Source organism: Crinia signifera, chromosome 4, assembly GCF_055691185.1.
Source record: "Crinia signifera chromosome 4, ASM5569118v1, whole genome shotgun sequence".
NCBI lineage: Eukaryota > Metazoa > Chordata > Amphibia > Anura > Myobatrachidae > Crinia > Crinia signifera.
In genome coordinates this window covers 324,308,464-324,324,471 of record NC_139220.1, presented here as the reverse complement: position 1 = coordinate 324,324,471, position 16,008 = coordinate 324,308,464, and the positions used below count along the sequence as shown (strand labels likewise).

General features: G+C 50.6%; 1 protein-coding gene across 1 annotated transcript in view; it reads left to right on the top strand.

Moving 5' to 3' along the window:
- The window catches only part of FIS1 (fission, mitochondrial 1), a 14,829-nt gene extending 2,933 nt beyond the window's left edge, over positions 1-11,896 (top strand). The window contains exons 2-5 of the mRNA XM_083185735.1: positions 8,647-8,779; positions 9,020-9,096; positions 9,216-9,321; positions 11,466-11,896. Of these exons, the coding sequence (XP_083041861.1) occupies positions 8,647-8,779; positions 9,020-9,096; positions 9,216-9,321; positions 11,466-11,560 (411 nt within the window). The 3' untranslated portion in view covers positions 11,561-11,896. The remainder of the gene's footprint in view (positions 1-8,646; positions 8,780-9,019; positions 9,097-9,215; positions 9,322-11,465) is intronic.
- The last annotated feature ends 4,112 nt before the right edge of the window (positions 11,897-16,008 follow it).

Genomic DNA, 16,008 nt, shown 5'->3' with positions numbered 1-16,008 from the left:
GTATATATATCCCCCGTATGCCGTGTGACTGTCACAGGACAGGGGTCTGACTGTATACACTGTATATATATCCCCCGTACGCCGTGTGACAGTGTATACAGCCAGACTCCTGTCCTGTGACAGTCACACGGCGTACAGGGGATATATACACAGTGTATACAGCCAGACCCCTGTCCTGTGACAGTGTATATATCCCCTGTACGCCGTGTGACTGTCACAGGACAGGGGTCCGGTTGTATACACTGTATATATCCCCTGTACACCGTGTGACTGTCACAGGACAGGGGTCCGGTTGTATACACTGTATATATATCTCCACCTTACGCTGTGTGACTGTCACAGGACAGAGGTGTGGCTGTATACCAGTGATTTTCAACCTTTTTACCTTGCGGCACACTAAATATGATTTTAAAATTGCCAAGACACACCATGAGATCCCACAGGGAAGAACACATTGGCCCCTATAGGAAAAAAACAAACCTATTGGCCCCCTTATAAAAGAAATCACACTGGTCCCCACAGGTAACAAAAATAAAATACATTGGCCCTTTAAATGAAAAGAAGAGACCAGTAAATAACAGTTGAACTGGTGGTGGCTGTAAACTGGTTTGGGCATCTCTAGATCTGGGGGCACACTTGAGAACAGCTCAAGGCACACTAGTGTGCCACGGCACAGTGGTTGAAAAACACTTCTGTATACAATGTATATATATATCCCCCGTATGCCGTGTGACTGTCACAGGACAGGCGTCCGGCTTTATACCAGGGTGGGCAACCCTCCCGGAATCTGGGGGACCCCCCTGAACCCAACGAATCGCGGCATGTAAATGCCACAATCCGCGGGTCTCAGAGGAGGGGGCGGAGCTAAAATGTCTCAATCGCGTCATTTTAGCCCCGCCCCCTACATGGATATCAGTAATATCTACTATTTCACGTAGTGGGGGCGGGGCTTAATGACATCACCGACAAGCCCCACCCCCGATCGGGTAAGGAAAGTCTCCTCTCCGGGCTTCTCCCGGAGAGGAGCATTAAAAAGTCGGCAACCCTGCTTTATACACTGTATATATATCCCCCGTACGCCGTGTGACTGTCACAGGACTGGGATCTGGCTGTATACACTGTATATATATCCCCCGTATGCCGTGTGACTGTCACAGGACAGGGGTTCGGCTGTATACACTGTATATATATCCCCCGTATGCCGTGTGACTGTCACAGGACAGCGGTCCGGCTGTATACACTGTATATATATCCTTGTACGCAGTGTGACTGTCACAGGACAGGGTTCTGGCTGCTGTATACACTGTGTGTGTATATATATATATATATATATATATATATATATATATATATATATATATATATATATATATATATCCCCCGTATGCCGTGTGACTGTCACAGGACAGAGGTCTGGCTGTATAGTAGTAGTAGTAGTACGTTTATTTATAAGGCGCCGCAAAGTGTCCGCAGCGCCGTACATAGCAAACGAAAAAAGAAAAAAAAAAAAAAAAATTACAAGGTAACGTACAGGGTGTGTTGAAAGATACAGTATAAATAGGGGTATAGCTGGTAGAACTAAAATCAGCATCAGTTCAGAAGTAGGTGTCAAAATTGTCAAGGAGACTGAAGATGAAGTAGAGGAAGGGAAGAACAGGACAGGAGCACAGGTGAGGTAATGAGGTAGGGTGAGTACGTGAGGAAGGAGGGCCCTGCTCATAAGAGTTAACATACTAAAAATAGGTGGGTGGACGAACGAAATACAATAGGATAAGTAGGAACGGAGGGGAACGGAGGCAGGATAGGAGGATCAAAAGAGGTTAGGAGGAGGGATAGGCTAGTCGAAAAAAGTGGGTTTTGAGGGAGCGCTTGAAGGAGGTAAGGGAATCAGAAAGCCTGATGGGTGGCGGGAGGTTGTTCCAGTGCAGGGGGGCAGCGCGAGAGAAGTCTTGGACACGGGAGTGGTAGGAGGTGATTAGGTGAGAGGTCAGTCGGCGGTCAGCGATGGAGCGAAGAGGACGGGAGGGAGTGTGGATAGAGATCAGTGAAGAGAGGTAGGGAGCTGTGGAGGAGGAGAGAGCCTTGTAGGTGGTGGTGAGGAGTTTAAAGAGAACTCGGAAAGGAATGGGGAGCCAGTGAAGAGATAAACAGAGGGGGGAGGCAGAGGTAGAGCGGCGGGAGAGGAAGATGAGCCTAGCAGCAGCGTTAAGAATGGATTGGAGAGGTGCGAGGCGGGTGAGAGGTAGCCCAGAGAGAAGGATGTTGCAGTAGTCAAGGCGGGAGATGACAAGAGAGTGAATGAGAATTTTGGTCGCGTCAGTGGAGAGGAATGGTCTGATGCGTGAGATGTTGCGTAGGTGAAAGCGGCAAGACTGTGAGAGAGCACGAATGTGGGGGGTGAAAGAGAGGGAGGAGTCAATGATGACACCGAGGCAGCGCGTTTGGTCGGTGGACGTGATCTCGGTTTCACCAATGCTGATGGAGATAGTGGGAGAAGAGGGGATGTTCGGGGGATGGAAGATTAGAAGTTCAGTTTTAGCCATGTTTAGTTTCAGGAAGCGTTGGGTCATCCAGGCTGAGATGGCCGTGAGGCATTCGGAGACCTTGGACAGAAGTGATGGGGATAAGTCGGGGGAGGAGAGATAGATTAGGGTATCATCAGCATAAAGGTGGTAATGAAAACCATAGGAGCTGATGAGGGTGCCCAGAGAGGTGGTGTAGAGGGAGAAGAGGAGAGGGCCAAGGACTGACCCTTGGGGAACACCGACTGGCTGGGGGGTAGTAGGAGAGGAGGAGCTCGGAGTGGAGACGGAGAAGGAGCAATCGGAGAGGTATGAGGTGAACCAGGAGAAGACCGTGCCAGTGATACACTGTATATATATCCCCCCGTACGCCGTGTGACTGTCATAGGACAGAGGTCTGGCTGTATACACTGTGTGTATATGTGTGTATATATATATATATATATATCTATCCCCCCGTACGCCGTGTGACTGTCACAGGACAGGGGTCTGGCTGTATACACTGTGTATATATCCCCTGTACGCTGTGTGACTGTCACAGGACAGGGGTCCGGCTGTATACACTGTATATTTATCCATGTACGCCGTGTGACTGTCACAGGACAGGGGTCCGGCTGTATACACTGTGTATATATCCCCCATACGCTGTGTGACTGTCACAGGACAGGGGTCTGGCTGTAGACACTGTATGCCACAATTTTTGCATGGCCAAATAGCAAATCAAAGCAAGGCATTCTGGGATGTGTAGTTGATTACTAGCTGGTGGGAGAAGCCTCCACTAATTCCCAGACAGGACACTAGTCTCACCCCCTGTGTAGGTCTATGTGACCCTTACTCTGCTGAAGCCCCATTATCAGACATACTATAAGTGCTGTGTACAGTTGTTGTATTGGTGAAAACGAACCAATCCAAAGAGACCATACAAACTCCACACAGTGAGGTCTACGGTGGGCATAGGGCGACAGTGCTGTGGCACTACAGGGGTCAGGTCTGTCCTAGCTTATGTCTAGAAATGTCAGTGTACTGTATATATAGAAAGCAGTCCAGCATGTGTAGATTACATGCGAATGGAGCCAGTATTTACTAGAGATGAGCGGGTCCGGATCCCTGAGATCCGACAGATCCGAATATCGGGGATCCGAGTCGGCTCTGGAGTTCCCGCCTGAATTCCGGACCAATAACGAGGCCGAACGTCATCATCGCGCTGTCGGATTCTCGCGGGAGCGGGATCTTATAAAAGACGCACGCGCGCCCCGCCATCTTCACTCCAATCTTGGAGAGGGAAGAGGGTGGTTGGGAAGCTCCGTGTGCCCTGTGCTGTGCTCTGTGCCCTGTGCCATGTGCTCCGTGACCTGCCCTGTGCCCTCACTGCCCTGTGCTGTGCTCCGTGACCTGCCCTGTGCCCTCACTGCCCTGTGTTGTAGACTTGTATTGAGTCAGTGACTGTTTATAGGCCTGAGCCCTGTAGTGTGATTTAACTAACTAGGTCAGTGGTTCCCAAACTGTGTGCCGTGGCTCCCTGGGGTGCCTCGGGACACTTGCAGGGGTGCCCCAGGTTGGTGGTCCAGGACCACTTCAAATTATTTATGGTTAATTTTTGATAGGAAAAACCAGTGCTGGTGGCTGCCAATCATAAAATGTGTACAAACAGAAGCAAATCCTGCCCTTTACCACATAAGAGACCAGAAGGATGGCATATAAACCCAATCTACTTAATGCTATATTTATTCTGCTTTTTTTTCTTTGGGATAGGGGTGCCGTGAAAAAAATTCTGATACTCTAGGGGTGCCGTGATTTAAAAAAGATTGGGAACCCCTGAACTAGGTGCTGCAGTGCTCACACGCAGGGGCTGCAGTGTCCACTGTCCAGGGGCTGTCCTGTGGCCCGTGCCCTGTTGTGATTTATTTAGCCCTAAGCCCTGTGTTGTGATTTATTTAGCCCTGAACCCTGTGTTTTTTGTGATTTAACTAACTAACTCAGTGCTGCAGTGCTCACACGCAGGGGCTGCAGTGCTGCTTATTAGTACACTGTGCACAGGGGCTGCAGTATTACAAGGGGCTGTGTCCAGTGTGACGGCCTATATCTTATCCATTGTCCAGTGTCACGAGTCACTCACAACCTATATCCTGTGTCCAGTGTGACGACATATATCCTGTGTCCAGTGTGACGACATATATCCTGTGTCCAGTGTGACGACATATATCCTGTGTCCAGTGTGACGACATATATCCTGTGTCCAGTGTGACGACATATATCCTGTGTCCAGTGTGACGACATATATCCTGTGTCCAGTGTGACGACATATATCCTGTGTCCAGTGTGACGACATATATCCTGTGTCCAGTGTGACGAGATATACCCTGTGTCCAGTGTGACGAGATATACCCTGTGTCCAGTGTGACGAGATATATCCTGTGTCCAGTGTGACGAGATATATCCTGTGTCCAGTGTGACGACATATATCCTGTGTCCAGTGTGACGACATATATCCTGTGTCCAGTGTGACGACATATATCCTGTGTCCAGTGTGACGACATATATCCTGTGTCCAGTGTGACGACATATATCCTGTGTCCAGTGTGACGACATATATCCTGTGTCCAGTGTGACGACATATATCCTGTGTCCAGTGTGACGACATATATCCTGTGTCCAGTGTGACGACATATATCCTGTGTCCAGTGTGACGACATATATCCTGTGTCCAGTGTGACGACATATATCCTGTGTCCAGTGTGACGACATATATCCTGTGTCCAGTGTGACGACATATATCCTGTGTCCAGTGTGACGACATATATCCTGTGTCCAGTGTGACGACATATATCCTGTGTCCAGTGTGACGACATATATCCTGTGTCCAGTGTGACGACATATATCCTGTGTCCAGTGTGACGACATCTGTCCAGTGTGACGACATCTGTCCAGTGTGACAACATCTATCCAGTGTCCAGTGGGACGACATCTATCCAGTGTCCAGTGGGACGACATCTATCCAGTGTGACGACATCTATCCAGTGTCCAGTGTGACGACAATATATCCTGTGTCCAGTGTCACAAGTCACAACATATATCCTGTGTCCAGTGTGACATGTAATGTGTGCCGGCATATATCCTGTGTCCAGCGTGACATATATCCATTGTCCAGTGTGACGACATATGTCCAGTGTGACGACATATATCCAGTGTCCAGTGTGACGACATATATTCTGTGTCCAGTGTGACATATCCATTGTCCAGTGTGACGACATATATCCTGTGTCCAGTGTGACGACATATATTCTGTGTCCAGTGGGACGACATATATTCTGTGTCCAGTGGGACGACATATATTCTGTGTCCAGTGTGACGACATATATCCAGTGTCCAGTGTGACGACCTATATCCAGTGTCCAGTGTGACGACATATATTCAGTGTCCAGTGTGACGACATATATTCTGTGGCCAGTGTGACGACATATATTCTGTGGCCAGTGTGACGACATATATCCAGTGGCCAGTGTGACGACATATATCCAGTGGCCAGTGTGACGACATATATCCAGTGGCCAGTGTGACGACATATATCCAGTGGCCAGTGTGACGACATATATCCAGTGGCCAGTGTGACGACATATATCCAGTGGCCAGTGTGACGACATATATCCAGTGGCCAGTGTGACGACATATATCCAGTGGCCAGTGTGACGACATATATCCAGTGGCCAGTGTGACATCTAACTATTGTGTGACGACATATATCCTGTGTCCACTGTGACGACATATATCCTGTGTCCAGTGTGACGACATATATCCATTGTCCAGTGTGACGACATATATCCAGTGTCCTGTGTGACGACATATATTCTGTGTCCAGTGTGACGACATATATCCAGTGTCCAGTGTGACGACATATATTCTGTGTCCAGTGGGACGACATATATCCAGTGTCCAGTGGGACGACATATATCCAGTGTCCAGTGGGACGACATATATCCAGTGTCCAGTGGGACGACATATATCCAGTGTCCAGTGGGACGACATATATCCAGTGTCCAGTGGGACGACATATATCCAGTGGCCAGTGTGACATCTAACCATTGTGTGACGGCATATATCCAGTGTCCAGCTTGACATATATCCATTGTCCAGTGTACAGGAGCTGTGTCCAGGGGCGGTGTCCAGAGGCTGTGTCCAGTGTGACGGCTGTGTCCATTGTCCAGGGGCTGTGTCCAGTGTACAGGAGCTGTGTCCAGAGGCTGTGTCCATTGTCATGGGGCTGTGTCCAGGGTGACAGGCAGTGTCCAAGGGGCTGTGTCCAGTGTGACAGGCTGTGTCCAGTGTAAAGTAAGAAAAAGAAATAAAAGTAATAAATAAAATAAAAACACATTTTTGGAGGATGATGGAGGAGGAAATAGTGGGAGATCAGCAACCTGATAGAAGTGCTGAAGCTGCTACCACCAGTCATGACAAGGCCGATACCTCTTTGTATTTGCTGTTTGGAGCATTTCTCTTTTTTTTTGGGATAGTTTATTGAACTGCCACCCTGTCTGCCCCTGCAGTGCCGCTCTGCCAGGTTGGAAGTGTAAGGTCCACATGTACAGTATGTGATGCCGACTGCTGTCGCTTAGCTTAGTCATCCAGCTACCTCGGTATAACCCTTTTGGCCCAACTACAGTAAATGAAAACAATTTTGTAAGCTGTGAAGTGATCAAAATTGACTAGAAATGAGTGGAAACTAATGTTATTGAGGCTAATAATACTTTAGGGGCAAAAGCATTTGCATTTTCATAAAAATCCAAAACCAAAACCCACAAGGGTGGTTTTGCCAAAACCAATCCAGATCCAAAACACGAAGGGAGATCCAGATCCAAAACCCGAAAAAGTGGCCGCCGCACATCTCCAGTATTTACCCTGCATGCAAGCATAATAGAAGTTTGCCGACCCCCCTGTAGTGCAGCTTGGTTTGTCCAGGTGCACTTAACCCTTTCCTTGCTCTGCTCATATCTCTGCATAAGCCCCTGTGAGTTGAGTGAGGGGATCTGCGGATGAATATAAAGCAGTAGAGATGTAATACTATAAGTATGTTACCGGTACATTGCATTTGCTTGAGCTTCCTCTGATGTCCCAGCAGGTGGCGCCAGAGCACCAAGATTAGCCTTCACTTTCTTGTCATTACTTGTGGTGTAGTACATTGCTGTGTTCTCGGTCGGGGGTGATCTCTCATCCCAGCCAGGTGGCATCAAGATATTGTGGATAATGCAGGTGGACAGCGCGCCTTTCCTCTGTGACGCGGCTGAGGACTGCACTGACGTCATTGCGGTGTGACTTTTGGATGAGTCACTATTCCCGGTCCCCTTTAGACCAGGCGCAGAAGTCGCATCGCTCCGTTGGCTGCATACCTGGCTCTGTGTGTAATCAGATGCTGATTGATGTATTATTGTTCAGTCTTTATGGTATCATTATCCCCAGATATAAGCAGCTGTCCCCGTCCTCCATCTTGGGCCCCCGCAGGCCATATCATTACGCTGACACAGCGTTGCTGAGTGCCCTCGCCCTGTGCACACAGAGAGGTGTCTCGCTGCCAGCTCTTCATGTTCAGACACTTGTCAGGAGATATTCTGTGGTCGGGATCATAGACGCGTCGGCGCTTACATGTGGGAATCCTGCACATCCGGTTAACCCTGCGATGCAGCACGTTTCTCTGCTGTCACCGGGACGTTCGTGTGTTACTGGTCCAGGCTGGAGGTGACCAGCGGATGGCGCTGTGCAAGAACGGTGGAGGGGTGTGTGTGTGTGTGTGTGTGTGTGTGGAACAGCACTGGGCGGGGGTCTTATATGGGTCTCTGTTAGGTGTATTTGCCCTGCTGAGACTGGCACCAGGCCATGGGGTGCCCTCTCTCTCCTGTCTGCTTGCAACTGGGGCAGAAATTAAGGTCAGGATCTATTATCTGTACATTGCTACGGTACATGTATGTGCTATGTAACTAACCGTTCATGATTGAGTGATTGGCGGGTGACGTATGTGGAATCTGTGAGCCAGGCTGGGAGTGTATACACGCTCATTGACATGGCCAGAAAGGGCCCATACGCCCCCAGGCAGCTGCTGGGCCAGATCTGAGAGCTGTGTGTGTTCTCTTTGCAGAGATTTGAGAAGAAGTACAAGGCGGAAGTCAGCGCCGGCTCGCTCAGCAAGAGCACCCAGTTCGAATACGCCTGGTGTCTGATCCGCAGCAAGTACTCCGACGATATCCAGAAAGGGGCGGTGCTTCTGGAAGGTGAGCCGCAGAGCTGACGCTCTTCTGTGTTGTATCCTGACGGCCTTGTCGCTCTCTATGCTGGGCGATCAGAGTGTTGGTCGGGCGTGTCCAACCACTCGTACTGTTCTTCCTCTCGCTTCCTAAAGGAAGATCTTTCCCGGTGTCAGGACTACACCTGACGACATTGCGCCCATTTCTGTGGTACAGTAACCCTGTGCGTGCAGTGCCATCATTCCTCTCGTTTTGTTTTCTGTGTAGATCTTTTGCCAAAAGGGAGTAAGGAGGAGCAGCGGGATTACCTGTTTTACCTGTCCGTCGCTCACTACAGGTTAAAGGTGAGAGAATCTCAGACATTACCAGCATCTTCCTTCCATTTTTTTTTTTTTTTCCAATGAAACGTCGCCAACTTTATTCCTTTGTAATTGCTGACACACGGCGGTCCTTCTGTCTGCAGGAATATGAAAAGTCACTGAAGTATGTCCGAACTCTTCTGCACAAGGAACCAAAAAACACCCAGGCCCAGGAGCTGGAGAAAGTGATCGAGAAAAAGATGCAAAAAGGTAACAAGAAGCAGAAGGGTGAACACTTGAGATGCAGAGGTGCTTGGTACACCGAGGGCGGGCAATCTGCGGCACCCAGCTACTGTAGAAATACACATCCCAGCATGCCCTGCTGTGGTTTTGCTGTGAAGGTGTGCTAATACTGTGGCAGGGCATGCTGGGATGCTTAGTAACGCAGCAGCCTGAGTGCTGGAAGTAGATCATGTGACCAGGTGGTAAATAAGGGAATAGAGAGAACATGTGACTTAAAGGAAATGAGGTAATGAAGGTCAGGGGAGTGTTCTGTATGTAAGTGGTAGAGGGTAGGGGTTGGTGACTTAAATGTTAACAGGAAGGGCATGGGATGGGTGGGTAACGTATAGGTAAGCGGCAGAGGGAAGGGAAGGAGTGGGTCACATAGAGGTATGTGGCAGAGAGAAGGGCAGGTGAGGGTGGTGGAGAGGGAAGGGCAGTGTGACGTGCAGGTAAGTGGCAGAGGGAAGGGCAGGGGAGGGTGATCTAGATGTAAGCGAGAGAGCAAAGGGCAGGGGAGGGTGATGTAGATGTAAGCGGGAGAGCAAAGGGCAGGGGAGGGTGATGTAGATGTAAGCAGGGGAGGGTGATGTAGATGTAAGCGAGAGAGCAAAGGGCAGGGGAGGGTGATGTAGATGTAAGCAGGAGAGGGAAGGGCAGGGGAGGGTGATGTAGATGTAAGCGGGAGAGGGAAGGGCAGGGGTGGGTGACGTAGATGTAAGCGGGAGAGGGAAGGGCAGGGGTGGGTGACGTAGATGTAAGTAGGAGAGGGAAGGGCAGGGGTGGGTGATGTAGATGTAAGAGGGAGAGGGAAGGGCAGGGGTGGGTGATGTAGATGTAAGCAGGGGCGGGTGACCTAGATGGAAGGGCAGGGGTGATTGACGTAGATTTAAGCAGGAGAGGGAAGGGCAGGGGCGGGTGATGTATATGTAAGAGGGTAGGGGTGGGTGACTTAAATGTTAACAGGAAGGGCATGGGATGGGTGGGTAACTTATAGGTAAGCGGCAGAGGGAAGGGAAGGAGTGGGTCACATAGAGGTATGTGGCAGAGAGAAGGGCAGGTGAGGGTGGTGGAGAGGGAAGGGCAGTGTGACATGCAGGTAAGTGGCAGAGGGAAGGGCAGGGGAGGGTGATCTAGATGTAAGCGAGAGAGCAAAGGGCAGGGGAGGGTGATGTAGATGTAAGCAGGAGAGGGAAGGGCAGGGGTGGGTGACGTAGATATAAGCAGGGGTGGGTGATGTAGATGTAAGGGGGAGGGGGAAGGGCAGGGGTGGGTGACGTAGATTTAAGCGGGAGAGGGAAGGGCAGGGGTGGGTGACGTAGATGTAAGTAGGAGAGGGAAGGGTAGGGGTGGGTGATGTAGATGTAAGAGGGAAGGGCAGGGGTGGGTGATGTAGATGTAAGCAGGGGCGGGTGACCTAGATGGAAGGGCAGGGGTGATTGACGTAGATTTAAGCAGGAGAAGGAAGGGCAGGGGTGGGTGATGTAAATGTAAGCAGGAGAAGGAAGGGCAGGGGTGGGTGATGTAAATGTAAGCAGGAGAGGGAAGGGCAGGGGTGGGTGATGTAGATGTAAGCAGGAGAGGGAAGGGCAGGTGGCGGGTGACCTATATGTAAGCAGGAGAGGGAAGGGCAGGGTAGGGTGATGTAGAAGTAAGCAGGAGAGGGAAGGGTAGGGTGATGTAGATGTAAGCAGGGGAGGGTGATGTAGATATAAGCATGAGATGGAAAGGATGAGTAACAAAGATGTAAGCAGGAGAGGGAAGGGCAGGGTTGGGTGACATAGATGTAAGGGGGAGAGGGAAGGGCAGGGGAGGGTGATGTAGATGTAAGCATGAGATGGAAAGGATGAGTAACAAAGATGTAAGCAGGAGAGGGAAGGGCAGGGTAGGGTGATCTAGAGATAGTGGGGAAGTGCAGGAAGCCATGCCGTGCCGACATTGGGTATGGGAAGGTACAGCAGGTCAGGTTGGACACACCTGTGAATGACTAGGGATAGTATAATACCTGATGCATTGGGGGCCTCACACCTTCCTAGTGAAGCGATGGCCTTCCTTCTCCGATACATGCTTCTCTCCTGCCGTTCTGCACCGTTACCATGTCCTTACACTCACACGCCTCCTTGCTTTTGCAGAGGGACTAGTTGGCATGGCCATTGTCGGGGGGATGGCCCTGGGAGTCGCCGGCCTCGCTGGGCTCATCGGTCTGGCTATCTCCAAGTCCAAATGAAGAATTATTGCATCATATTTTATTATATTTTTTTTGCACTATTGATCCCGGGATACCAGCTGCGGAGATCTCCCGGTAACATCACCGTGTCGCCAGAACCGGAAGTTACTTTATCGCCTAACGTAGACGCCTCAGACACTTGCTAATAACCTGTAACATATAACGGAGCCCCAATGCCTGCGGAATGCCACGTTCCCCATCTCTGTGCTCCTCCGATACGAGATCCACACGATGTGCGGTCATTCCTCTTTATATAATGACCATGAATCTTGTGCTCTTTCTTTTGTAAACTTAATTTCTCTTAAATTAACTCCTATAAAGGTGTGTTCTCCTAAAGGTGTTGTATGCAGTATTTGAATGGGTGAAGTACAGTATGTACACTCTTTCTTACAGTATTGGAAATATCAACATGGCTTCCCCCCGCGCGCGGCCAGCCGGCTTCAATGAGACCATTGAATGATTTATTTTTTTGTGTATTTGTGTATTGCGAATGCATCCGCTCGCATGCTATTTTTTTTGTTGGGGGGGGGGGGGCTTTACGTGCTTGCGTGCTTTGTGATTCAAGATATTGCTCTGCGTAAAGAATACCAGACTCTCTTTTTATTTTTAAAGCTCTAGTGGTTTTGAGTTCCGACAGCAGGGGGTGCTGTGCAGCCATCCTATTCAGCACGCTCCTTCTAGTCTTCCTTCCCAGCGCCGGGAGAGGGTAGTTATGGAGTCACTGGACCCCAGATAAATATTTTGAGATTGTTGATTGTCTTGTCGTCAAGAACCAGCCGCATTGTGTTCGGGAGACAATGACCAAGCGCGGCGGAGTCACCCTCTGTTTGCTCGGTGAGATCATCTTGGCTGAGAGATTGATGAACCGTGCATCGGTGAATTTGCAAACATGCCCAGATGAAAGGCTGTTTTGTTCACCGAGTGTCATGTCAAGTTCTAGATCACTCAGAAATACACCAATAGTGTTATTAAAATGATTGTGGTGCCGCGACAATGTACAAGATGGCCGCTGTCAGGCGCTGCACCACTGCCGACAGACCAGGTAATGTTTGCCCTTATTCAGCTTTCCAGGTTAGGTGACCCTGTCCCCTGGCGGGAGAGGAACCTGGTGTGGTCTTCACAGCTCCATGTTGTGGGGTACCCTAACCAGCCTGTCTGGTATCTGCAGTCATTCTATGGTCAGTCAGGTGCTTTATTCCTTATTGAGGTATTTGGTGAGAACAGCTGAACCTCTTGACCGTTTCTGCAGGCAGTGATGATAATGACCGGTAGGTACATTGTATTGTGAATTATTATTATTATGTTTATATTTTATTTATAAGGCGTCGTACACAGGGCACAGAACTAAATATGACAGTAACTGAAGAACAAAGACAGCATATCGATCTATCTTATATATTATTATATGATCTTCACCTCTTCATCAGACCAGAATCTCCGTCCTCTTAGGACTTCGTCCAAACAGGTGATGGTCCAATGGGGCTCGATGAAGACTATAAGGAGGATGCTTTGGCACCTGGAAACAAAGTGATTGGCTCGTGTGGACAGTACGAGCGCGGTGTGCGGGCATGCATGGTCCTGCAATAACACAACTCCCGTGTACAGCCGGACGCTGCGTACGAGCGTGGTGTACGGACGTGCATAGTCCTGCAATAACACAGCACCCGTGTACAGCCGGCCTCTGCGTACGAGCGTGGTGTGCAGACATGCATGGTCCTGCAATAACACAACACCCGTGTACAGCCGGACGCTGCGTACGAGCGTGGTGTGCGGATGTGCATAGTCCTGCAATAACACAGCACCCGTGTACAGCCGGCCTCTGCGTACGAGCGTGGTGTACGGACATGCATAGTCCTGCAATAACACAACCATGTACAGCCGGCCTCTGCGTACGAGCGTGGTGTGTGGACGTGCATAGTCTTACAATAACAACACCCGTGTACAGCCGACCTCTGCGTACGAGCGTGGTGTGCGGACGTGCATAGTCCTGCAATAACACAGCACCCGTGTACAGCCGGCCTCTGCGTACGAGCGTGGTGTGCGGACGTGCATAGTCCTGCAATAACACAACCATGTACAGCCGGCCGCTGCGTACGAGCGTGTTGTGCGGACGTGCATAGTCCTACAATAACACAGCACCCGTGTACAGCCGGCCTCTGCGTACGAGCATGGTGTGCGGATGTGCATAGTCCTGCAATAACACAGCACCCGTGTACAGCCGGCCTCTGCGTACGAGCGTGGTGTACGGACGTGCATAGTCCTGCAATAACACAACCATGTACAGCCGGCCTCTGCGTACGAGCGTGTTGTGCGGACGTGCATAGTCCTACAATAACACAACACCCGTGTACAGCCGGCCTCTGCGTACGAGCGTGGTGTACGGACGTGCATAGTCCTGCAATAACACAGCACCCGTGTACAGCCGGCCTCTGCGTACGAGCGTGGTGTGCGGACGTGCATAGTCCTGCAATAATACAACCAAGTACAGCCGGCCGCTGCGTACGAGCGTGTTGTGCGGACGTGCATAGTCCTACAATAACACAGCACCCGTGTACAGCCGGCCTCTGCGTACGAGCGTGTTGTGCGGACGTGCATAGTCCTACAATAACACAGCACCCGTGTACAGCCGGCCTCTGCGTACGAGCATGGTGTGCGGATGTGCATAGTCCTGCAATAACACAGCACCTGTGTACAGCCGGACGCTGCGTACGAGCGTGGTGTACGGACGTGCATAGTCCTGCAATAACACAGCACCCGTGTACAGCCGGCCTCTGCGTACGAGCGTGGTGTACGGACGTGCATAGTCCTGCAATAGCACAACCATGTACAGCCAGCCTCTGCGTACGAGCGTGTTGTGCGGACGTGCATAGTCCTACAATAACACAACACCCGTGTACAGCCGGCCTCTGCGTACGAGCGTGGTGTACGGACGTGCATAGTCCTGCAATAACACAGCACCCGTGTACAGCCGGCCTCTGCGTACGAGCGTGGTGTGCGGACGTGCATAGTCCTGCAATAACACAACCATGTACAGCCGGCCGCTGCGTACGAGCGTGTTGTGCGGACGTGCATAGTCCTACAATAACACAGCACCCGTGTACAGCCGGCCTCTGCGTACGAGCGTGATGTACGGACGTGCATAGTCCTGCAATAACACAACCATGTACAGCCGGCCTCTGCGTACGAGCGTGGTGTGCGGACGTGCATAGTCCTACAATAACACAGCACCCGTGTACAGCCGGCCTCTGCGTACGAGCGTGGTGTGCGGACGTGCATAGTCCTACAATAACACAGCACCCGTGTACAGCCGGCCTCTGCGTACGAGCGTGGTGTGCAGACATGCATGGTCCTGCAATAACACAGCACCTGTGTACAGCCGGCCTCTGCGTACGAGCGTGGTGTGCGGACGTGCATAGTCCTACAATAACACAGCACCCGTGTACAGCCGGCCTCTGCGTACGAGCGTGGTGTGCGGACGTGCATAGTCCTACAATAACACAGCACCCGTGTACAGCCGGCCTCTGCGTACGAGCGTAGTGTGCGGACGTGCATAGTCCTACAATAACACAGCGTATCAGTGTATACTCAGTATTACTATATAGAGCAGCGGTGAACAGTCAGGTTTCCATGTGTAATCCCTACACAGGGTGACACACCGCCCCTATTGTCCTGGTAACTTGATCTGGTGGGAATTGGAGTGGAGACTGGGCGCTTTGTACCCTTATCTTTTCTCCAAGGCCATGTATTGCGACAATCAGGGAAAGGGCACTGCAGGGGGGCAGATGTAACAGGCGCAGAGAGCGTTAGATTTATGTGGGGAGAGTTCAAACTGAAATGTAAATTGCAGTGTCAAGATAAAGTTGTGGGCTACATGCATAAGCAGCCAGGATTTACTCTGCACGGAAAAAAACATAACACACTATATTGTAATTTTTTTTTTTGCTTTGCTTCCACCTGAAATCAGGCCCAGGAGCGGCGCAATCTCTAACTGGGGCTGGATACACGTACATGTAGCCTCCTTAGATGTTAAACGCTCCTCGCCGCCTGCACCAATCCCAGACTGGGTTCCGGTATCACATGAACTGGCCAATAGGGATTTCTGTCTTACAACCTGTAACAGCCTGTTACCGACTCCACCCACTGCGCAGTTTCTGGGTATAATGCCGCCACTACCAGGCTCCTCCCACATTTACTCACTCAGTCTCCTGCTCCTGGCACGTGAATCCTGCTTACTTGTGTGTGTGTGTGTGTGTGTGTTGATGAGCTCCTGACACACCTAACTGTTGGCTGGTTCCTCATTTGACCATTACCATAAACCGGGCGGAGCTTGGAGGCGTTGGGCTCATACCAGGATAGGCCGAGAACAGGAGTCTAGTGTCGTGTTTCTGTTTAGCTCTGCCCCCTATTACCCTCCTGCCTACCTACACCCCACCTATCTGAGCCCGCAC